General features: G+C 33.6%; 2 protein-coding genes across 2 annotated transcripts in view; one reads left to right on the top strand and one right to left on the bottom strand.

Moving 5' to 3' along the window:
• Positions 1-5,225: 5,225 nt before the first annotated feature.
• Positions 5,226-10,679, top strand: LOC118646807. The gene has a single exon (XM_036290502.1). It carries the CDS (start codon positions 5,226-5,228, stop codon positions 10,677-10,679), a length of 5,454 nt encoding a protein of 1,817 aa, XP_036146395.1.
• A 4,018-nt stretch (positions 10,680-14,697) lies between these two features.
• Positions 14,698-26,101, bottom strand: part of LOC105836709 (caspase-1) — a 38,720-nt gene continuing 27,316 nt past the window's right edge. The window contains exons 2-5 of the mRNA XM_036290999.1: positions 25,762-26,027; positions 25,321-25,626; positions 18,727-18,941; positions 14,698-14,903 (exon numbers count right to left, since the gene is read on the bottom strand). Of these exons, the coding sequence (XP_036146892.1) occupies positions 14,853-14,903; positions 18,727-18,941; positions 25,321-25,626; positions 25,762-26,027 (838 nt within the window). The 3' untranslated portion in view covers positions 14,698-14,852. The remainder of the gene's footprint in view (positions 14,904-18,726; positions 18,942-25,320; positions 25,627-25,761; positions 26,028-26,101) is intronic.

The following is a 26,101-nucleotide window of genomic DNA, read 5'->3' as shown; positions in this document are numbered from 1 at the left end:
TATGGTAAAAAAGCTGCGCAACGACAGTATAACGATACCGACACTTCTTAACGAGTTACAGAATAGGCCTACAGAGGCTCAATTCTGTACCGCCTATCGACAACTATCAGTATCGTTGCGCAAGTTTTTTGCCATATAAAATATCTGCGTAAAGACACCGATAGTTGTCGGTAGACGGTACAGAATTGAACCCCAACTTCACGAAGTAAGAGTAAGAAGACGTATCTTCTATAGTGTAGAGTGAATAAGTTAGTCACGAAAAATGTTCCGTATGTGGCCAGGTTTGCCGAATGGAATAACTTGGACCATTTCGTCTCCATCTTGAAATTTGTATGCATATATAGTATTACGTTGAGTTAGTAATGAGTAAGGGTGTGTATCAAACACTACATACACACACACACTTACTCATTACTAACTCAACTAAACGTAATACTATATATGTATACAAATTTCAAGATAGCGACGAAATGGTCCAATTTATCCTATTCGGCAAACCTGGCCACATATACGGAATATTTTTCGTGACCCTTTCAATCTATGTAGATAAGTCTCCTTATTCTTACTTCATGCCCAGTTCTTAAGAACACAGTAGCTTCACCAAGCGGTGAATTAAGGGCCTTCGCGCAGACTTCTGCATAATACAAAATGCATAATGCATAAGAAAATTAACCAATCAGAGGTCTTTATTTCTATCCTGGAGAGGGAAATATACGACTCTGATTGATTAATTCTCTTATGCGTCATGCACTATACGTTATGCAAAAATCCTTTTGTTCATTAATTAATCAATCAAAGTCGTCTATTTTCCTCCCCAGGATAGAAATAAAGACCTCTGATTGATTAATTCTCTTATTCATTATGCATTTCGTGTTATGCAGAAGTCTGTGCGGGGGCCCTAAGAGTGATTTTACATGTGGCGTAACTTGCGTCGACCAATCACATTGTCTTTAACGTGCGTTAAGTGTTCCTAAAATCGTCTTAGCGCACGTTAAAGACAATGTGATTGGTCGACGCAAGTTACGCCGCATGTAAAATCACCCTAATGCTTAGAATATCAAAGTTTTTTTCCTCTCCGTATCCAGTTCCCCCACCTCTCTGTTAAAAAATGGCGCACATTTCAAAATTGCTCTAGGTTACGCTAATCCATTTCGCCAAGCCAAACCCTGAGGGTTAAAGGAGGAATTCTTGATAATAAGACAAAATCAAGAATAATAACATAATAATTAAGATTTTTTAATAAAAATGTTTAAATATTTGTAAACACTATCCATGAATATTTAAACATCATAATTGAGTATGTGAATAATACTTGTTGCCAGAAAAAATAATAAACTCAAAGAAGATTAATTTTTTAATGAATCTGGCAGATCTCTTTATTTGTATACAATTACATCACGGACGTTTTGACTAATGCTTTTGGTCCTTAAGTGGAAGGTAAGTTACTTTTGCAAGTTAATAGTTTTATTCTTTTTATTAAAAAGCATTTTAATTATCTCTCATGCTTTTATATTCTTTTCATTGTAAATTTTAAGATCCATTAAAATCGAACTATCACGATTTACTCTCACGCCATTGAATTAATTTTAGAATTTACTAGTTTTAAATTTAGCGGACAATGCTATGAATAAGTTGGCAGTTCTGTGGAATTCCCATCGTCGCCAATTTTAACAGATATTGTATTAAATAATCTAGAAAATGAATGTATAAAAGAATTCGATGTTTGTGTGTTCTACAGATACATAGATGACATCATCCATTACCAAAAAATAACATTGACAAGATAGTTGCAGTTGCCGTTTTTAATAACTATCATTTCTGTCTAAAAGTTACATATGAATTGGAAGTAACCGACTCTATTAATTTTTTTAAACACAACCATGGTGTAAGAATACCAGGTGAACCATTCCCGTGGATGCGCAGTAGTCTAAAGTAATAATCTAAAGTAATCTAAAGTAATAACCAATCAGCAATGACCCAGAATGCAAGAATCCAATATGGCTACATTCAGTACATCGGAGTGTTCCTGAGCGTTTCCTACTCAGGCGATAGTATTTTTGTGCAATAATCAGAATGTTCCTGTGCGATAGCCTACGTTATTGAATAAAACCAAAACTATGAGCAACATTAAAAACCTACTGTAAGATCTGTAAGTGATCTAAAAAATATAGCTGTGTATTATATAAGATGTATGTAGCAAAAGAGATTAAGCATCTATGTATATATTTCAGAGTGTTCCTGTGCACGATAGACTTGTAAGCAAAGCCACAATTCACATAAAAAACACTTAAGACTTGTAAGTGTATGCAAATAATACGCAATTAATTCAATGTTTTAATTTTGTGCTTGCATTCTGGACCTTTTTTTATTGGCTCACTTATACGTGACGTATACTGACGTCATGGCATCATGCGCAATGGTTCACCTTGTATCTTTACACCATGAACACAACTATTATTAGATACAATAACTGATTACTAATTGGTATTACTAATCTCAAACCCATGTTCTCAGGAAGATATGTAAATTATTTCTCCAGTAATTTTTAATATAGTTGACCACGCGATTTTACTATCAGATGAAAAGTTTCACAAAATAAATATTATATTAATAAAGTTTTTTAAAGAATAATTGTTTTTTTACAGAGATTTTCAATAAATATATTAATGTACGGTTAAATTCATTTAGGAATTGTGTTAATTCTTGCAAATCGACTATTAACAACAACAACAACAACAACAACAACAACAACAACAATAATAATAATACGGAATTTGACTCAAAAAATGTCTTATATTACCGTTTATTAACCACTTCGTCGGCAGGCAAAATTTCACTGTTCGTGCCCCTGTGGGCAAGAAAAAAAAGTAATCGCAATTCAAAGATATTTTGTATCTAAAAGCTTTCGGGGTCGCTGATTACAAATCAGACATCAGAATTTTAAAATTCAAAATATCGGATCTAATATGGCGGACCGAAAATATTTTAATTTATTTATTTGGATAAAATTCATAATACAGGGATTTTTGAATTGCTAAATTTTGGTTCATGTTGGGTCCGCCATTTTGAATTTTGGAGTTTTAGATTCGTATTCAGCGACCTAAAAAACCCCTAGATACCAGCTTTCATAACAATCGGAAAAGTTTGATTATTTTGGGTCCGCCATTTTGAATTTTAGAGTTTGGATCTTGGATTCATATTCAACGACACAAAAATTCTTCGAATATCAATTTTCATGCAAATCGATCCAGCCAATTAAAAAATAAACGATGTGCATCATATGGCGTCAATGCCTCCTGGGGCACACATATTTTCCGCGCCATATGGCGTCAATGCCGACGAAGTGGTTAAAGATATTAATGAAAATGTCAGCCATAATGTAAAGAAATTTGACCTAAACATTTTCTACACTGTTTCAAAAAACTTAATAGAAAAAGATAAAAATAAAAGTTTTGCTTAAATATTTTAAGCAAAACTGACGTTGCATATAAATTTGACTGCATAAATTGCAACATGTTGTACATTGAATAAACAAGATAGTTAGAATCATGGGTTAAAGACTATTGCAACATGTTAAAAAGTATGAAAGTAACTATTTAGTGATCAGTAAATATCGGTAACATCACATAGTACACAACCATGATTTCAAATAATCTAAACCATAAATTTTACATACCAAAAAAAATTTTTTTAAAGAGATAGCTAAATTGCTTTTCATTAAAAAGAATAATAAGACTATAAATAAAATAACATTATTTTACAAAAGGACACTAAAAATTTAACTGTATTTACAGTACTCTTACTATGTTAATATAATTTAGTTTATCTCTCGTTGTTGTGATTATTATCATTTCATATTCTCAGTTGAAATGTCACCACTCAAGAGTATACAACACTCACATAATTTAAGTGTGTTGATAGATTTAATTTTCACAAGACGCAATTTTTAACTTTTTTAACCAAATATTATATTCTTGACTCTGAAAACATAAAAGTCTGTGAGCGCATGTAGAATAATTATAACAATTGTAATAAAATTTTTTGCCACCTTTATTTTTTTCATTTTAGTATACGAATTCAGTAATTTGTAGGCATGAACTTACGGATTTATTAGTGTTTCCATAATGATCATTTTCATGTAATACTTAAATCCTTCCACTTGAGGATCAAAAGTACTGATCAAAACGTCTGTAATGTAATTACATACAAATAAAGAGATCCACCCAATTAATCGAAAAATTAATCTGCCTTCAGTTTATTATAATTTAAAAAATGAAGTCAACTAAATTTTATTATTCTTGATTTTGTAATTCACATTTAAAAATTTAAATATTCACATAAAAATTAAAATATTAAAATATTTATAATTAAAAATAATTTTTTAATCGCAATTAGTTATTCTTGAAAAATTTTAGTATTTTATAGTTTAGAATTCCTTAAAATTTTTTTTACCTATGTCCAAACATTCATACATCATATGTGTCATTCATATACTGTTGAGATTTTACTTGTGACTGCGAACATAAAGTCACGCTTTGCATGCGTGAAAGCGGCTCGCTGTTTCCTTGCAGGGAGGGGAGAATTTGAGAAGGAAGAATTTACCGGTCCCTGAGTAAAATAGTATAGAACAATTTGTCGAGAACAACGTTAGCCTAGCTGAGCCGCTGCAGAACAAATTAATTTAAGCTATTAAGTTGTGACCAGGGAAAACCCCAGTATTAATAATATAAGTTTATAGTAATAATTATAGTGTCATTAACAAATTTTATGTAACTTGACCAGCTTCGCGTGGAGCTTCAGATCGCTACTCGCAGCGCTCTGAATAATGTACACCTAAATAAACCAGCACAATTATCTACAAAGTTAACGTCTAACATATTGGTCCTTCGAGCCGGATAGAGTGCGCGATTGGAAAGGCGGTCGTGATAAATGCAGGTACGAATATATGCTGGTCAAGCTTACGAAACTCATAAGCAACTGTATTCAACAATCATTAACGATTTTTACGATTATTCACGAGTAAAATCAGACAATTAACCAATTATCAATTTACAATTTCAAATCGCGCCGTTGGGGTGTTGTTATCGGTTGACTTCCGATCATCGTCGAATGGCGTGATACGCGTTGAGCGGTCTGTCCTTGGCTCCCTTGCGCTCTCAATATAAGCAAGAGAAAAATTACCGAGTGAAGCGAGTGATACAGTACAGTCAACTTTAAACTTCAAAATGAGTATGGAAAAACTCCGGAAGCAGCGAAGTTTGCTGAAGGGAAAAATGACTACCATCAGAAACTTCATCATCAAGGCCACGACTGAGACAGCGCCCGAGGAGGTCACAGCACGTCTTCAGGCTGTGGAAGAAATATACGCAAGATTCCAAGGAATATCAGAGCAAATCCTGACCATTGACGAGGCCGATCCTGCTGATCAGGCCGAAGACAATGAATTCGATGAACGATATTACAGCACTAAAGCAGCCTTAGCACAATTATTGGACAAGCTCAAGCCACGGTCGGGGGAACCGTCGGTCAGCGGCACACGCGGTTCAGCAGGCGATACAAAAATAATGCAAATCTTGGAACAACAAGCAAATCTAATACAAAAATTAGCTGAGCGTAATGACAATGAAACGCTGGCGCGCACACTGGAGCATCAAGGTCAATTGCTGGAAAGAGTGAACACGCAGTCAAGCACGTCCGTACGAGAAGCTCATGTAAAATTACCAACAATGAAATTACCAACATTCGATGGAAATATAGAGGAGTGGAAGAGATACTCCGACACATTCAAGACACTGATTCATGACAGCGAGTTATCCGACGTGCAGAAACATCAATATCTTGTCGGATCATTGAGCGGTTCAGCGGCTAAGATTATTGAGTCCATCGAAATCTCTGGAGACAATTATTTCATTGCCTGGGAATTATTAAGGGAACGATACGACGACAAAAAGGGTATCAAGAAACGACACATGCAATGCTTACTAAACGAGCTACCTAAAATAAGGCAAGAATCGGCGGACACGATACAGGAATTGGTGGATCACGTGCAAAAACATTTGCGAGTATTGCAAGCAATGAAGCTTCCCACAGACCAATGGGGAGATATAATAATTTTTCTCATCGAGAAGAACTTGGACAGCACGACTAGAAGACGCTGGGAAGAACATATTGAGGATAAGGAAAACATAACGACAAGTACAATGATGGAATTTCTTCGGCGGCATAGCCAGCTGTTGCGACGGGCGGCTGATGATAGCGAGACTGGCACGTCAAGAAACAGTGTCGGCAAGGACAATTCGGACAAACAGCGAACAAGCACGAAGGTACGAAACAATGCGGCACTGGCAACAACAACGCGGGAAGGAAGATGTTATCTTTGTCAAGGACAGCATCTCATTTACGGTTGTGCGGGTTTCTTGAATTTGTCTGTCGAGGATCGAATCAAGGAAATCAAGCGGTTGCGACTTTGTCTGAATTGCCTGCGACCGGATCATTTCTCTAGACATTGCAGGTCCAGTTCCTGTAGGGAATGCGGCGAGCGGCACAATACGCTATGTCACATAAAGAGAGGACCACTCGGTTCATCGGCGGAGTTGACGAGGAGTTCATCAGAGGATTCGAGCGAGGCATCCGTTGGTGCCACGCTTTGCTCGATGGCGAGTACCGAGGGCAGGTTGAGGACGATCGACCTTAGATCATCTGAAGGTGCATACCATCGGCGTGTTAAGGACCAGCGTAAGCGTATCTTAATGGCAACGGCCATCGTGAATGTTGCAACGGCGAGCGGCGATCTTAAATTGCGAGTATTATTAGATAGCGCGAGCGAGCTCAATTTTGTCACGTCTGCAGCATGCAGGAGATTGAATTTGAATTTAGATAACATTCAAGAACATATCAGTGGGCTGAGCGATATGAAATGTACGATAAATCACGGTTGTAGACTTTCAATCAGTTCGCGAATGTCAAATTTCAATTTAAATTTATATTGTTTAGTAGTTCCTCAAGTGACTAAGAATCTGCCGTCGTTCTCAATCCAATCATCAAAGTTATTAATTCCTGAAAATCTTAAATTAGCTGATCCGTTATTTTTCAAGCCGGGTCAGATCGATGCACTTATTGGTGGCGAATTCTTTTTGCAGTTGTTAGACCACGGGAGAATTGAGCTCGGTAACGGTTTGCCGATTTTGCAGAGCACAAAGTTCGGATGGATTATCGCGGGCTCAGTGCCATCACATTTGATCGTCAGTCGTGCGACCGATCGTCCGTGGCCGAGCGATCAAGGGTGTTTATTAATTCAGCAGGAATCGATCGAGGATACGATAAAGAGATTTTGGGAATTGGAAGAATACCGCGATAACAAGAAGCGATTATCTAGGGAAGAAGAAAGCTGTGAAAATCATTTCATAAACACAACAAGTCGAGACGCGTTGTCCGGACGGTTTGTCGTGCGACTGCCCTTTCGTGAAAACAAGCGTCTGTTGGGTCGATCGAGAGACATCGCAGTGAAACGATTAGAGTATTTAGAACGTAAATTTCAGAGAAATCCAGAATTTCGCGATCGATATGCCGAGTTTATGCGCGAATACGTTAACTTAAATCACATGTCTATTTGTGAAACCGACAATGCTTCGAACGCAGTATATTTACCGCATCACGGCGTGGTGCGCGAGTCAAGTCTAACAACAAAACTACGAGTGGTATTCGACGCATCCGCAAAAACCACTTCCGGTATTTCGCTAAATGACACATTAATGGTAGGAGCAACCTTACAGGATAGCATAATCGACATTGTTATGCGTTTTCGTATGCCGGCCGTCGCGATTACCGCAGATTTACAAAAAATGTATCGGCAAATATTGTTACATTCAAATGATCGCGACTATCAAAGAATTTTATGGCGTTTTTCTCCGAGCGACCCGATAGGCGAATATAGACTAAATACAGTTACCTATGGTCAGGCATGCGCGCCATTCTTGGCTGTTCGTTGCGTGCAGCAGTTGGCGAGGGACGAAGGTGCTCAATTCAGCAATGCATCAGGAGTATTATTGAATGATCTATACATTGATGATATCATAACGGGAGTCGATTGCGAAAATCAAGCGGTAGAGCTAGTTGCACAGCTTGAGGCATTGCTGAATAAGGGAGGATTTAGGCCTCACAAATGGCGTACAAATAGCGAAAAATTAATACGAGACTTGCGAGCGAACAATCGAGCGGAGGAGTCGTCAGCGCTAGCGATCGAGTCGGGCACTATAAAGACGTTAGGATTAAATTGGTGTCCGAAGGCGGACATGTTTCAATTTTCAATGGATTTTGTGAAGAGTCCCGTTTCAACTAAGCGTGAGGTTCTCTCAACGATTTCAAGATTGTTTGATCCGCTTGGGATGGTCGGTCCTATATTGACTCGAGCAAAACTAATTATGCAGGAAACGTGGGTGTCGGATTTGGACTGGGACGAACCATTGACAGACAATCTTCGTAAGGCATGGGATGCGTATGTGGAGGATGTGCGTGGGGTCGGTTCGATCCGCGTACCGCGCAGAGTCATTCAATGCCCCAATGCGATGCGCTTCCGTTTACATGCATTTTGCGACGCGTCAATGAAAGCTTATGGAGCTTGCATTTACTTGCAGTCGAGCGATGGCAACGGTGGATCGAGTTCCCTTTTGTTATGTTCAAAATCGCGTGTGGCACCGGTCAAAAGTAAGACCATTACATTGCCGAGGCTCGAATTGTGTGGCGCTGTTGTCCTGGTTAGATTGCTTCAGGGTGTGAAACGAGCCATCAAGATCAAGCTCGACGAAGTGCATGCATGGAGCGACTCTACGATAGCTCTTGCGTGGATCGCCGGCGATCCGTCGCGTCAAAAAACATTCGTTTCCAATCGAACAGCCGAAATACAGTCGGTTCTTCGGCCCGAGTATTGGCATCACGTCGACGGAGGTGAAAATCCCGCGGATCTAATTTCAAGAGGTACTGACTTGACGACTTTAAGACAGAGTAAAATTTGGTGGGAGGGTCCGAATTGGCTGTCGCGTTTTGCGGATTGTAAACAGCGAGAAGCACAGTCGCTAGGTCTTACCAAGGAGGATGAAGAATTTATCCAGTCAGAACAGAAGTCGGTTAATCGAGTTTTCGTGAGCACCGGCGATGAAACTTCCGTCATAGATTCCTTGCTGAGAGGTCACTCTTCCTTATCTAGGGTCGAACGAGTCTTGGCATGGATAGTCAGATTCGGACGCAACGCGCGATTGAAGCATGATGAACGTAAGTTTGGACACATCTCCACAGCCGAGATTCGTGACGCGCACCTGTTGTTAATTATAGCGATACAAAAAACTCATTTTGCCGACGCGACGGCTAAATTAGTAGCGAGAAAGCCAATTACAACTAGTAGCAATTTACTATCGCTTAGTCCCTTTGTGGATGAAAGGGGAGTCCTCAGGGTGGGCGGTAGGATTCAGAATTCACAGTTACCATTTGAAACTAAACATCCAATTGTTTTACCGTCGAATAATAAATTTACGCAAATGTTATTTGAGAGAGAACACCGAAGATTGATGCATATAGGTCCACAAGCATTATTATATTCGATTCGAGAGAAGTATTGGCCACTCAAGGGAAAAAACATCGCAAGGGGGATTGTGCATAATTGCATAACTTGCTCCCGCAATAAACCAAGGCTGTTATCGCAAGTTATGGGACAATTGCCCGCGGACCGAGTAACGCCAAAACGACCGTTTTTTGTAATCGGAGTAGATTTTGCCGGGCCTATTACAACGCTACTCAATCGCGGCCGTGGAAGAAAAACGAACAAATCTTATATCTCACTATTTGTATGCTTTACAACCAAAGCAATGCATCTCGAGGCGGTCAGCGATCTTAGTTCGGCGTCCTTTGTAGCCGCTTTGAGACGTTTCGCCGGACGTCGGGGTTACCCTCAGCGGATCTATTGTGATAACGCAACAAATTTCGTCGGGGCGAAAGGCGAGCTTACCGAGATGTATCAGTTAGTCGAAAAGGAAAATCGTGAAATAATGGATGAATTTTGCATTCCGAATAATGTGGATTGGAATTTTATTCCTCCGTCATCTCCTCACATGGGAGGACTATGGGAGGCCGGCGTGAAGTCGTGCAAATTTCACTTAAAGCGTGTCATCGGAGAAAGTTTATTAACGTTCGAGGAGTTAAGTACAGCATTAACACAGGTTGAGGCATGTTTGAATTCGCGTCCGATTTGCCGGATGCCATCGACAGCCGCGGATCTTCAACCTCTTACACCAGGACATTTTTTGATAGGTGGTCCGCTGGTTGCTCTTCCGGACATCGATGTGACCGATGTGCCAATTAACCGACTCGATCGCTGGCAGGCGGTTCAGAGAATTGCGCAAGATTTTTGGAAACGGTGGAGTAGAGAGTATTTAACCTCTCTGCAGGGTAAGACTAAATGGACTAGCGAGCGAAATAATTTGTTAATCAATGATATTGTTATGATTCAAGATAACAACGCGCCACCATTAAGATGGAAATTAGGAAGGGTTATAGAAACCCATAAGGGAACTGACAATAAAGTGCGTGTCGTAACTCTGAAAACAGCAAATGGAACCTGTAAGCGATCCATCAACAAATTGTGTAAACTTCCTGTATCCGACGCGGCAATGCATCCATGCCTATCATAAAATTGTAAAGATTAATTGTCATTAATGGTGGGCGGGATGTTGAGATTTTACTTGTGACTGCGAACATAAAGTCACGCTTTGCATGCGTGAAAGCGGCTCGCTGTTTCCTTGCAGGGAGGGGAGAATTTGAGAAGGAAGAATTTACCGGTCCCTGAGTAAAATAGTATAGAACAATTTGTCGAGAACAACGTTAGCCTAGCTGAGCCGCTGCAGAACAAATTAATTTAAGCTATTAAGTTGTGACCAGGGAAAACCCCAGTATTAATAATATAAGTTTATAGTAATAATTATAGTGTCATTAACAAATTTTATGTAACTTGACCAGCTTCGCGTGGAGCTTCAGATCGCTACTCGCAGCGCTCTGAATAATGTACACCTAAATAAACCAGCACAATTATCTACAAAGTTAACGTCTAACATATACTAATAGTCTTAGGCCGGTATTCATAATCAAGATCTGTAGATGAACGACGGGAAGGAAGGTCTTCGCATTCATATTTACACATTTGGCCGCCAACATGGTGAGGTCAATACGATACATCAATTCCGCCTTCTCCATCTTCCATTTTTACTACTACTCACTCACTCATCTCGTACAACACACACTCTCACATACACTTCGTAGATCCTAAATGGCGCTCATGCGAAGACCTTCCTTCCCTTCCCGTTGTTCATCTACAGATCTTGTTCATAGTTGGGTCTTATATTAAGATCATCTTAAGTACTGTCTTAAGATGCCATCAGCCAATCACAGAGCCGTATTAACATCTTAAGATATTGCTTGAGACAATCTTGGAATAAGATTCAGTTAAGAATACCGGCCTTACAGTTTAATCGTAGTTATCAAACAATTACACAGGTTCTGCAAGGTTCGGTTAATTAAGATTGAAGAATCATTTAAGATGTATTTTTTCATGTTGACTCTGAATCCGATCTCAGAATTTTTTCATTATGTTAGGATTTTAAGATTAAATATATCAAAAAAAGCTTTTCTGACAAAGAGCATAGCAGGATAAACATGTGTGTGCCGTCCCCGCACGGATTTGATTGAGATTTTTACAAAAAGTTGACATTGATGTGAGATTAAATTTCCTCAAGTATTATATCTAAAAAATAATTTTTATAGGAGTTATAAGGAAAAGAAAAATCGAAAAAAAATTTTTCTTGAAAACGGCTGAACCGATTTTGATTAAAAAAAAATTATGTTATGGGTTTCAACCCCACAACGTTATAAAGAAATTACGGAATTTTTTTTTTTAAAATACAAATCAAAAAATTGTTAAAATGTTTTTGAATTTTTTCTATGGGATCCAAATGGGGTATTATCACCATTTTTTGTAGAAAAAAATTTATGACTTCCCTAGTATGACATATTTAAGTTTCAAAATGATCGGAGGGGTACTACACATATAAACATAAAAAAATGTATGTATATATTTCATTTATATACATATATACATAATGTATATGTATATATTATTAAATATATGTACAGGATTAGTTGTAAACGTACAAACCTTTTAAAAAAATAAAAAATATTGAGATAAGTACAACGAATGGGAAACAATCAGAATCGACTACATAAAGTTTTGAGAAAAATTACTGTAAGATATGCGAATAAATGTGCAGTGGACGGGTATCGTGGGCCTCAATCAGCCTGTATATACATTATCCAAACAAAATTACCTTTTTAAAAAAATAGATTGTTGTATATTACAAAAATCTAAGATGATACTTTAGATAAAATTCAATTAACAAATATCAACAAATTATCCTTCTCCATACCATCCTTGTAAAGAAGTTAATACCTTAATTATAAATATTGGTCAAAGAATAGTAACAGAGTAGATGTTTTAGTTCATATAAATATTTTCATTATTATAATTGGCACAAAATATTTTGATATCATAATTTTTGTAAAAAAGTTAATGTGTGTTGTACATATATATATATATATATATATATATATATATATATATATATACATATATATATATATATACATATATATATATATACATATATATATATATATATATTTATATATCATTCATATATGTATTATTTTAGTGGAATTTGATAAAAAGTATTATCCTGATATATGTAATGTGTAAATAAATGTGATATTTTCCAACCATAAAGGTATATATCACTTAGATTAAATTTGATCAAAAGTATTATCTAGAATGTGATTTTTTTCCTTAAAGAAAAACCGTACATTCGGCCTTTTTTTACCTTTTTAAAAAAATAATTTTGTTTGGATAATGTATATACAGGGTGATTGCGGCCTTCGATGCTTTTCCACTGCGCGTTTATTCGTACATCTTAGCAATTTTTCTCAAAACTTTATGTAGTCGATTCTAATTGTTTCCCATTCGTTGCACTTATCTCAATGCTTTTTATCTTTTATAAGGTGGAAACGTTTACAACCAATCACCCTGTATATATATTTAATAATATATACATATACATTATATATATATGTATATAAATAATGAAATATATATATATATATATATATATATATATATATATATATATATACATTTATTTATGTTTATATATGTAGTACCCTTCCAATCATTTTGAAACTTAAATATTTCATACTAGGAAAGTCATAGATTTTTTCTACAAAAAATGGTGATAGTATCCCATCTGGATTCCATAGAAAAAAAATTCAAAAAAATTTTGATAATTTTTTTACCTGTATTTTTTGGAAAAAAAATCCGTATTTTTTTATAACATTATGGGGTTGAAACACATAACATTTTTTTTTTTTTTTTTAAATCAAAATTGATTCAGCCGTTTTCGAGAAAACTTTTTTATTTTTCTTTTTTTTTCCGTAACTCCTATAAAAATTATTTTTCAGATATAATACTTGAGGAAATTTAATCTCACATCAATGCCAACTTTTTGTAAAAATCTCAATCAAATCCGTGCGGGGGCAGCACACACATACTTATTCTGCTATGCCCTTTTGTTTACTTATTGTAGCAAGTCCAGAATTATTTTTGAAAATTCTAATAACTGTATCAAAAAATATGGCTCTTTTTACGTTCAAAATGCAGTTTAGAGCGCCCTTCCAATATGATTTTTTTCGTCAAATATATTACAAATTGAAATTTAACCCTTTTACAGCAAGTGATACATATAGTCCCAAATCCAAAATTGCTTCGCACGCGCTATTTAAATTTTTTTACCTTTTAAAAATAAATTGCCATCTATACAAATTATCATTTGCTAATTTGACAGAACTGTCAAATTACAACTCCCACAACACAAAGTGTGTCAAGGGAGAGAACCATCAGTATCGCGGAAAAGCAGCATCGTCAAATATATTACAAATTGAAATTTAACAGCAAGTGATACATGCACTGTCCCAAATCCAAAATCGAGAAAAATTTTTTACCAAAAACGTTATATTTGACACATTTACCTCAAATATCTCAAAATCTTGGCGTGATAGAGCAATTTCTGCAGGCGGATTCGGATTCAGCATAAAAAATTATGTAGGAAATATCAAAACTTAAACATTCAAGACTCTTAATTTTGCAGACCTGTGTTGCGCATAAGGCATATAAATTTTATTACTTGCACTATGAAAGACTTTATATCACGCATCGTAAAAATTTTGTTACCGTTTCTCTTGTAAATACAACAATCTTAGCTGTAATGTTAATTAATCCATTTTTCTCAAACCTTTATCTTAATATGCTTAAATTAGTGAAACAACACCCAGTAGATACTAACTAAGAGCATAACATCAATATTATAATTTCTTACTCCATTATACACAGAATGATGCACACACACACACACACACACACACGCACGCACGCACGCACGCACGCACGCACGCACGCACGCACGCACGCACGCACGCACGCACGCACGCACGCACGCACGCACGCACGCACGCACGCACGCACGCACGCACGCACGCACGCACGCACGCACGCACGCACGCACGCACGCACGCACGCACGCACGCACGCACGCACGCACGCACGCACACACACACACACACACACACACACACACACACGTACGTACGTACGTACGTATATATATAGTTAAAAATAATATATAACTGTTACGTACGTGACATGTAATATACTTAACATATGTTATGTTACATGTATATTGACGAGTGGAGAAATTATTAATATTATGTCACTCGGTTAATCGGTATTTACTGGGATGATCTCTGTCCAATCTTGGTATCTGCAGGCAAGGTAACGTATCTTACAATTAGTCTAATTACAATTCGACTTATCTCATATTTTTTATTCTTAATTTGGTTTTTGTAACAAGCTAATATTACTACTTACAGCTTATGGCAATTACAATTACTTTATTTCAGGCAGATCATAGTTATTAGCGTTTACTCAAATTTTATCAAAGAATTTCTGAATTGTCTAGAAATTTTATTCAATTTGAGAAGATTAAACAATTTTTTAATGTAACTTTGAAATTAATTTATTCTATTATACTTTGAATTCTAAACTGACAGAATTACTGACATTACATATAAAAAAATTCTCTGGATTGGCTTTACAAAATTGAATAGTCTTTTACATATTTAAAGTATATGTTTTAAATGTATAAATATATATAAGGATTTTCAATTCCGTAAAGCCAATTCGGAATATCCCCGATAGGAAAAGATTTATAAAATTGTATAACAAAAGAATTGTAAAAGATTTATAATCCGTCATTATGAGGGCATAGTTGAGAAAATAGATGTAGAAACATTAATCTCTTATAAAACATTAATAAATGTTTACGCAATTAAATTTTGAAATAATATGTTGGCATAACAAAAGCGATATGGCGAATCATCTTAACAGCACATTTGCAAAATTAAATTTAGAAATAAATTGTGCAATAATTGAGAAAAATATTTCAGTCGTAACATGTTTAAAATATTTAGAAATATAATTGTGCACAAAAGACTCAAATTATTCCCCAATTATGATCAACAAATATTGAAACATGGAATGTGTAATATTGCATGTTTCAATATTTGTGCATTATAATGTAGGAATGATTTAAAAGTTTCTGACCGCTATTACTATCAATGAGATACTTAACTCTTCAACGGACGCAACTAATCTGTCAAAGTGCCTCTTTTTAAATCTTTATTAGATGTCTAGTGAATAAGCGATATTTGTGTTAAATTCATTGTAATACCTTTTAATATTAATTTTGAATTAAATATTGAAGATTAAATGCTGTAAATATTGCACATTATTATTGCTGCATTATATTGTGAAAATATTGAAGATTATAATGTGATAATTTGAAATGCTGAAATAATTGCAAAATATTTATGTTTCAATATTTGTCTAATCTTTAACAAATATTATTTAAGAATTATATTCTGACAAAACTGTTGAGTTATGGTGAATCATCTTAGCACAATGTTTAATGTCATTATTGTGCAATGTTTGCAAAATCTTCCTATCCGAGATTGTATACAGTAATATTAGTAATTTCATTAGTCAAGATCTTCTTTATGGTCTTTTATACAATCACAAAGAAAATCCAATTACATTTTAACTATTAAATTTGAGTATTAAAAAGTATTAAAAAGAAATAATATAAACTATAATAAATATAGCACATAATGATCTGTCCGCAATAACATGAATTCACTAAAAGTATGGAGTTTGAAAGAATTAAACGTAAATTTAAAATAATATATCATCTTTTGTTGATAATTTTTTTTGAATAAACACTCGCGAGTTACAAGAGAGAATATACGTGGATTATAATATCATTACAAATTAATTTTGAATTATCAAAGAAAAATGATCAAAGAATTTTATCAAAAGAAAAATAGAATTGAAATTTAAAATCCCCCAAATTTTCCTGAGAGAAAGTGTGTGTGTGTGTGTATGTGTGTGCGTGTATGCGCATGTGTGTATCAATAAAATTCATGATTTTCACAGCTAAAGAATAAATTCCCTAAAAATTTCAACGTTTTTTTCAATAGTAAACATCCCGTACTGTAAAGTAGAATGTTAAACATTACTTTGTATGTCTAAATTATTACTTACTGCAAAGAATGCACACAGTGCTTTTACTAATTTGGTATAAAACATATGCACCTATAGATGTTCGGAAACAAAAAGAAAATTTAAGGTTCCTGGCTTCTTAGTCGAAGATCTGCATTTAAAATAGCGACATAGTCATAAATGACGAGAATAAGAACTATAAGACGAGAAAATGATAAATAATAAAAGTTTATTTTTAATTATAAATGTTTAAGTATTTAATGTATAAAATATAAACGTTACAAATAAAGTACATGAATATTTAAATGTTTAGATAACTAAAAGACCAAAATTCTTAATCGCAGTTTTATTATTCTTGGCTTTTAATATCTTTTAAATAAGAATTATTTTTTAAATTTTCTTTCCAGTTACTGAACACTGTAGAAAAAAGTGTGTGTGTGTGTGTGTGTGTGTGTGTACATATGTATACAATTATAAAGATTAGGATAGTTATATATATAATATATATAATTAAAAAATATTATGTTCATATGTAACATTGATCCTACTGTAGTACATATCAAATATTGTAATATTTTTCATATAAATCTTATATTTATATTACTAAAAAATGTAATTAAGAATATTATGTTTATTCTTTACAACAAAATTATGTATTTATTACATTAAAAATGAAATATATATCAAAGAAAAGCTACACAAAAACACAATATTGTTCAACAAAAAAAATTGCAAACTTTAAAATTATTTACGACAGTATGAATCATAAATTAACTTAAAACCAATCACAAATTGGTTATTTCGAATTCTTTAGAAGTAACATAGATATTAATTTTATTACGGTGTTATGTTGCACTTCTTTTTCGATTTTGTCATTTTTAAATTTAAATTAAATATTTTTAAATTTTAATTCAATTTACTTATCTCACTTTTTCTGATTGAAAGCCAATGTTATTATTCGAAAAATAAAATCGACTTATCACTTTTTTGAGATACGTAATATATAGGTAGTTTCAAAAGATCAATCACTTAAGATAATTGAAAACTCAAAAACATAAAAATTGAAATTAAATATAATTATGTATTAATATAATTTAAATATTCAAAAAATATTTATGTAAGATCGAATTTCTAACATTTGCGGCACTGTTAATAATTGGACCATTTATCCCATTTGAAATTCAACCAAAATAAGAAAGAAAGTTTACTTTTTATAAGTGCAGTCTAGCAGTAATAAAGAACAGACTTATTATATATAATATATATTTTTTTTGCAGTCAATAATTCTTGTACTTACTATACATGTACATTAATTGTATGAAATAAGAAATGTCATGTTTCATATATGAAATGTAATGTCACAAGCAATATGGTGTTGCTTCTGAAATTCTTTTTCAAATAAAAAAATTTACTACAGCATTTTATAATATAAAACTTATGTTATTTTCATTACAATATGCTTTTTGTTGTACAGAGATATATGAATAAAAACTGTAGAATATATAGAAAATATAGAAAAAAAATATTTTGGCAGTAATAATCATTTTTTCCTTAGAAGATACAGAAAGAACAAATAACGTGAGCAAAAAAAAAATACAAACAATACTTTTATAAAAAACCTTATGTATAAAAATCTGTTTGTTATCTAAAGTAAAAAAATTATTTCTTATTGTTATAAATAAAATACTTGCATTGGGACATAAACATTTTATAAAATTATTGTAAAATGTAAAATTATTGTAATATTATTTCACAATAATTTTATAAAACGTTTATATCCTAGTGCAATTATTTTATTTATAACAATATAATTTTTTTCTTTATATTAAATATGTAAAATGTTAAGTCTAGTGCTTAATATACGGCGATCATAGTAGCAAACTGCGGCACATGAATAAAATTGATATTTGCATCATTTGCTTTGTTAAATGATATGGCCTTGCATATCGTAAATACATAAATGCAAGATGTAATAATTTCTTTTATCCTACAAGCTATACAATCCCATTCTTTGGAATAAATTTTACCAAACGCGTCAGCATGGTAGTAATACATGGAATTTGTTTCTGCTGATGCATGGCCATGTTATCTGGTGTATTTGACTCAAAATCCAAGGCGACGCGTTGGCATACGAACGTCAGCAGAGTCAGTAGGTCATAACGAGTGCCGTTGTCGCGCAATTCCATGCACAATGCTTGCATGAACCATGATCCGCGGCTAGTATTTCTCCAGGAATAATAACCTATCAATAAAAAAATGTTCTTGATTCACAAAAGATCACTACCCAAACTTTAAGCATGCTTCAGATTTTTTTATATTTTACAAGAAGTTAGGCAAAAAATCATTTAAAAATTGTGGAAAAAATTTGTGTGAATCAAACACATAAAGCAAGTTTCTAAATTCGCTTTTACAAAGTTGTGTTTGCGTAAAATGTAATTGATTAATCAACAAATTAAAATATTAACCCATTATAACAGTAGTTTTTTTTTCTCTGTAATTTCAAAATAAAGATTTGTAAGAAATAAATTTTACATAAAAAGTTTGATATTATAAGAAATTGTACCCATTTTTTATGGTGTTTTTGATCGGACAAAACTGAGTTGAGTTAACGCATCTCAGATTCTTATTCTTTTAGAAATGGCCAATCACAGTTATTCCATTCTTCAGAAGAATGGCTGTGATTGGCTTTTTTATGACGTCATTAATCCCGGAGCGATTAATCCAAGACCTCTTCCGTTTGAAAAGTAATTTCCCACGGACCAATTCTCTCATCAGGAACGGAAAAGTTACTTTTAAAAAATAATCAGTTACCGTTAATCATTACCGAGTAAAAAATGTAACTAGTTACCATTATCGTTACTTAAAAAATAACGATTCGTTACTCTTTCCGTTACTTTTTAATATTAACCCTTCGCATACACACTGGGTGGTTATCACCCAGCTAAAACTTCAGCGCTCTGTACTTTTTAAGTACAGTAAATGAAAAAAGAACTCAGGGTGACGTCTCATGGCGCGTATTGCGCGTATCGGTCGTATTGAACTCTGCAACCAATCACAGATATTCCGCTGCTTTCATTACGCCGAAATATGGCCCTTATGTCCCATAGAGCGGATTACGCAGAAGCGGAACGAGCGGATCACCAATCACGGGACTGTTTCGACGAAATTTTTGAAAAGATTCTATTAGAACAATCCCGTGATTAGTGATCCGCTGATTCCGCTTCCGCGTAATCCGCTCCATGGGACATAAGAGCCACATTTCGGCATATCGAATACACACACACATAAGCATGCGTGGTCATTTCTAACCTTTTCGTGTCCATAAGAAGTACACAAGAAGTGACAAAAAGAAGTAGCACGCGTAGTATTCTTTTTTGGGGGGGGGGGGGAGTTTAATGTGCCAGATCTATGATAGATATATGGCACGTATGCCTCTTAACTATGCAGGATGTCTCTTGCCTCTTTCTATATAATTCTTCCAGTGGACTTTATGAATTGGTAAATTACTTTGAGTGTGCTTAATTCCTCTTTTTTTTAATCAGCTCCAGACGCTTTCTGGCTTACTCGCTCCTACTTTATTCAGCTCGTCCGTTAGGTTCAAGTTCATTCTTGCTTCGTCATAGATGTTGCAACTAAATATGAAATGGTCCAATTCTTCCCTTTCTAGAGTTTCTATAAGGAGAGTTGTGCCAATGTAACGGAAGTCGCCATTTTCCGTTTCATAGCATGTAAAGGCAGCAAATTTCAAGTCTTATTCAAGTCTTATTTCAGTTTCATTTCAAGTCTTATTTCATTTTCTATCCATATTTTTCGACGTTCTAAAGCTTGTGGAAACATATGCATTATTGCACCTTTTTTTGATGTATTATAGCATCTAAAAGCTACACAATTCGGCATTTTCTATTTTTAATATTAATACAAGATATTACACACACACACACATATATATATATACAGGGTGTTTGGTAAAAATTTATGCAATTTTTATAAGCAGGTAGAACGCATTAAGCTGAACATAAAATCCTCATCGTTTTTCCATTTTCGCAATAGTTAACGAGTTATAGACTTGTAAAATTTTCTGTATTAGCCCGGCTTACCGGCAAATGCAAGCACGCCGAGCGCCCGACCGCCCCTCCCTAGCGCTTGAACCTTGAGATTGCTAGGCGCGCGGGGGGAGTTGTTACAACAAGCGGCAATGGCTACGCACAATGTGTACATACATGTGTACAAAAAAATATCAGTTCTAATGCTTAAAAAAGCAATTACTAAATTTATTCTTTTTAATAAATAATGATTATTTTTTATAAAAAAATTTTTTTGGTGATAGTCTTAAATGTCGTAAACTATCATAAATTTTAAAAGAAGTTATTATCATGTGCTCAAAAACAAATTTATCCTTCTTTAAACAACATTAGAAAATTTTATCGATTAAAATGGAAATAACAACCAAATAAAATGTTTGTTTCAACTTTATATTCTTAATTAAAAATTAAATAACGAAGATATTTATATTTTTAATAAAATTAATCCTTGTGATAGACTTATAATACACGGAAAAAACTTTGTGGTAAAAATTACTATGGTAAGTAGTAAACGCGTGCTGAGGAATTATGAAAATTTTTATTGTGTTCTTCATCAAATTACGATAATATTTACACTACTTATATGATATAATTCTCTGAAATTTCTTCTTACAGTTCGTGGTTACTATCATAAATAATAAATCATACATAATTTTACTATAAAATTTTCTCCGTGTAGATTTACAAATATATGATTTTATTAAATGTTTGAAAACTTATAAACAATATTTATTTAATTCAAGAAAATTTTAGTATGTAATGTGTGTGTGTGATTCCATATTCTATTGTGGCTCGTACTAACTAAACTTCTATATAGTAGGAGCGCTGTATTTACCTCCATTCCTCTCGATACCTTATTTGCATATTTTAATATATTATTTGCTATTCTTGCTTTATCTCTTATTACGTTACATTGTTTGTCAAAGCTTAATTTTGTATCCATCCATATGCCAAGGAATTTTGCTTCTGATGATAGTTTTATTTCTTCGTTTTCAAATTTAATCCTTACTGTTTTGTCTGTTATTCCTTGTTTATTAAATTCAATTATTTTGGTCTTGCAAGGATTTATCTTTAGCCCGATTTTATCTAATTCCTCTTGTGTGTCTTCTAAAGCACTCTCTATTAGTTTTATTCTCGTAAGGTATTTTTCGCTGCAAAATATAGCCACGTCGTCTGCAAATTGGACTTGTTTCACCTCTTTCGGAATTGTACTCGTGATTTTATTTGTGTATATATTATACAATAACGGGCTTAGGACAGCCCCTTGTGGTAACCTTTTGTTAACTTTTCTTCTTATGTTACCATCCTTTGTGGTAAAATCAACGATTCTTTCATATAGTAATTCGTTAATAGAGTTTATTATCTTGTTTGGGCATCTTTCTTCCAGTAATTTATTGATCATAACATCATACAGCACATTATCGTAGGCCGAAGATATATCTATCAATGCTACCAAGGTATTTCTATTTCTTAATTTATGCGTGTTTATATGTGTTGTTAACTTCATCAAGTTGTTCAGGCACGATTTTTCTCTTCTGAAGCCTGCCTGTTGTTTGTCATATACCTCGTTAGTTTCTGCCCACCAGTTGAGCCTTTCAGCTATTATTCTTTCGTACGTTTTTCTCATGCATGATGACAGTGAGATTGGTCTTACATCCTCCTTGTCCTGCTTATCAATGAATATAACTTGATACTTTTTCCATTCATCTGGGATTTCCATTTCTCCCTCGAAAATTTTGTTAAAAATAAATGTAAGTACCTCTTCCAGTTCTCTCGGTAATTCTTTTAACATCGAATATTCCACATGGTCTAATCCTGGCGCTGATTGTTTTTTCCCCTTCTTTAATGCTCTTTTTAGTTCTTCTACCTTGATACTTTCGTTAAGATTTTCTTTCTTGTGCTCTTTGATATATTTTTCTAACTTCTGTCCAGCTTGGAGCATATTCTTGCATTTTGGCTATAATCGTTTCATTTCTGTTTTTGTTCTACCACTTATTCCAATTGATGTCGATTCCTGTTATCATTTTGTTTGTTATTTTGTTCATCCTTTTCCTTTGTTTTTTGAGGGTTGTTGTTCAGTGGCTTTTTTTTGGTAGCGCGTTTTACGGGAGTTGCGGAGTATTCTAAGTCTATTCCATACGTATTTCATACTTATGTTCTTGTTAATGCTTGCAATAAAGTTATAAAGGGCCATCCTCTTTTTTTGCTTAAGCTTTTGCCTTTTGGAATTCTATAAAGTCATGCATAATCTGAGTTTTGTAGAACTGTTTAAGTGCTCTTTTTCTATTTTCTATGCACTCTTTACATTCTTCGTCCTACCATGGTTTTTGACTTGATTTTCTTTTATTTTCTGTGCTGCCTTTCTGTCGGTTCCTGTTATCATTTTGCTTGTTATTTTGTTCATCCTTTTCCTTTGTTTTTTTAAAGTTGTTGTTCAGTGACTTTTTTTTGGTAGCGCGTTTAACATTTCTTTCACCAGGCTATAATATAATTTCATTGGCTCTTTCTTTCTCCAGTTTAGATTCGTCTTGAACCATTCCAACATTTTTTTGCCATACTCCTTCCAATCAGTGTTTTTTCTTGTAATTCTATTTGACTTCTTTATATATCTTTCTGTTGACATACCTATTTTAATATTAATGGGATGCTGATCTGAAGTTCCACGTGTCACCTTCTTGTTCATAGTCAATTTTATCTATCATGTTTAGGGAAGTTATTATTAGGTCCAAGTTTGAACTAGCTTTATTATGATCTCCCACGTAGCTCTTAGTGTTTGAATTAATTATGATCATATCCGCGTCCCATGTTATATCTGCTAGTATGGTTCCATTAGTATCTGTATTCTTGCAATTACACACTATACTGTGTGCGTTAAAGTCTCCAGTGATTATTATATTTTTTTGTTTAGCGAATTGTGCTAGGAACTGTTTCCACTCTTGTCTTCTTATTAGGTTTCCTGGTTTACGGTACATTACTACTATTGTTAATAACTCTATATGGTTTGCTGGAAAGCACACAATGGCATTTTAAAATTTGTGTTTTGTTTGTAAATTTTTTTGTTGTAGTCCCCTCCCCCCCCGACTTAAAATTACATGTTATTTAAATTACTCTCTAAACATAAAAAGTTATTACAAAAAATTTCATCCCATTTGGAGGTGGAGCTGTGGTTAGAAATAATTACCTGTCATAATACTTGAAATAGCGAAAAAGAATCTTTTGCAATAAAAATAAAAATATTTGAATATATACAATAAAGATAAATATTACTAAATATATATTTTATTTATTACAAAAAAACATTAAAAATTTTTAAATTAAAATTTTCTTTTTATTCGCAGTGGGGTTCGTCCCACTGCCTTCTCCCTGAATTCGCTCTCACCTCTGCCACTTTCAACGCACTTGTAACAAAAATAGTACGTGCAACTTGCCTTTGGCTTGTGCGTCCACACCCTACATTGCATGGGCAATAGCCCAATTCCCACATTTGTTACACAATGTATATACTATTATCGTATCAAAAAGTCAAAGTCTACAAAAACGCTATTCCTTTTACTTTAGAAGCCAAAATCGATTCTTTTTTAACAACCTTCTTTAATTTAATTATTATTGATATGTTTTAGTTATTAAAAAATAATATAAAATATCGCAACTTTCTTAAGTTTTCTCAAATAATATTTTTAAAAACAATGTTTACGGTGCTTAAACATTGCTGCTTTCATAAAAATCATCAAGCAAGGAACAAACTTTATAAAATTTAAATATAGATCTAGGTATACTATCAGACATGACACAGCTGCTTTTTAAAATATTGCGCTTGTACAAAAAAAAAAAAAGAATTTCATATTATTATAAATACAATACTTAGACATAAACGTTTTATAATATTATTACAAAAATTATATTAAATATGTAAAATGCTAAACCAAGCTTTTAATATACAGTAATCAACAAATTACCATACGGAAATAAAATTGATACTCATTATCATAATTCATTACAGCCTTGTTAAATGATGACATGCGTATCATAAATACGAGATATAATAATTTCCTTTACGGAATATACAACTCTACTCCTAAAAAATGTAAATTTTAATTTTAACTTGGTCAAAATCAACATAATGATTTTTTATTATACATTTTTTGTTTTTTGGCTGTAATAAGTACGACAAAAACAGTATTATAAAAAAATTCCTTCATCAAACACTATCTTAAAAAAATGTATAAAATTAGAATCGATAAAGCCGTTTTCAAGATAATGGTCATGCGTTTTTAAAAATGTTATTATAATAAATAAAATATAATAAAATCTATAAGTTTATTTACTTATAATAAAATTTAAAATATTTAGGAAAACTTGAATACGATGACGTATCATTTTTTAATAGAATTTAAATAATGTCAAATAGAGAGAAATATGATCTCCACAATGGAGTCAAATACTTCTCTATTTGTTTTTTTTCACACAAATTCGCAAAGTTAGACTCTCATTTTGATCCATCTCCTTACATAATGTTTCAAATAGTATAGATAACAATACCTGGGATGGTTGAATAGGCGATGAGAAAGTCTGCTTGAGTAGGAATACGAAATGTCGGGACAAGGTTTCCATCAGTTTCGGTACGCTCTTTAAGATTAATGCCTGGATCCAATTTATCGCCCTGGCAAGCTTGTATAAAGAATAATTTAGGTTTGCCAGCAAGACTCTGACACCTATCGGCAGTGAAATAATGCCACAAAGAATCTGCCTTGTATGCGATATCATGAGCATAAAGCAGCCCAAGTTCGCCATGGCTTAATACAGCTATCACCAAACAATCATGTTCGGAATGATCCATTTCCGCAACTGTAAAAGAAATTTCTTCATTAATAAATAATATTTCTACTATATTTATCTTTCTATACTTTTTGATAAATATCTTTTAAGCACAAAATATTTATTTAAAAAAAGATAAATATGTGATCCAAGTATACAACTTACCTCTTTCCAATTGTTTTACTATATCTTTATGAGTTAAATTGTGGTAATCATTTACTTCAAAACCAAGATTTTTCAGTGTCATAATTAAATTTTCACAATCAACGTTTGTGCCGCAGCGAGGTTTCAGATGTGAAATAGTGAAAAATTCATGATTGAATATGAGAGCTAAACCACGTTTGGAATGGTTCATATTGTAGAACGTGGCATAACGCTGAGTAGGTGCTAATTGTACTACACTAGGAGAAGGAGGAGAAATTGTGCTGCTCCTGTAAAAAGAATTTCATCCTATTGTTCTATATGTTCTAAATTAAAGATGTTTTAGCGATAAAATATATTAACG

Source organism: Monomorium pharaonis, chromosome 8 (genome assembly GCF_013373865.1).
Source record: "Monomorium pharaonis isolate MP-MQ-018 chromosome 8, ASM1337386v2, whole genome shotgun sequence".
Lineage (NCBI taxonomy): Eukaryota > Metazoa > Arthropoda > Insecta > Hymenoptera > Formicidae > Monomorium > Monomorium pharaonis.
This window is presented reverse-complemented; position numbering and strand designations above follow the sequence as displayed.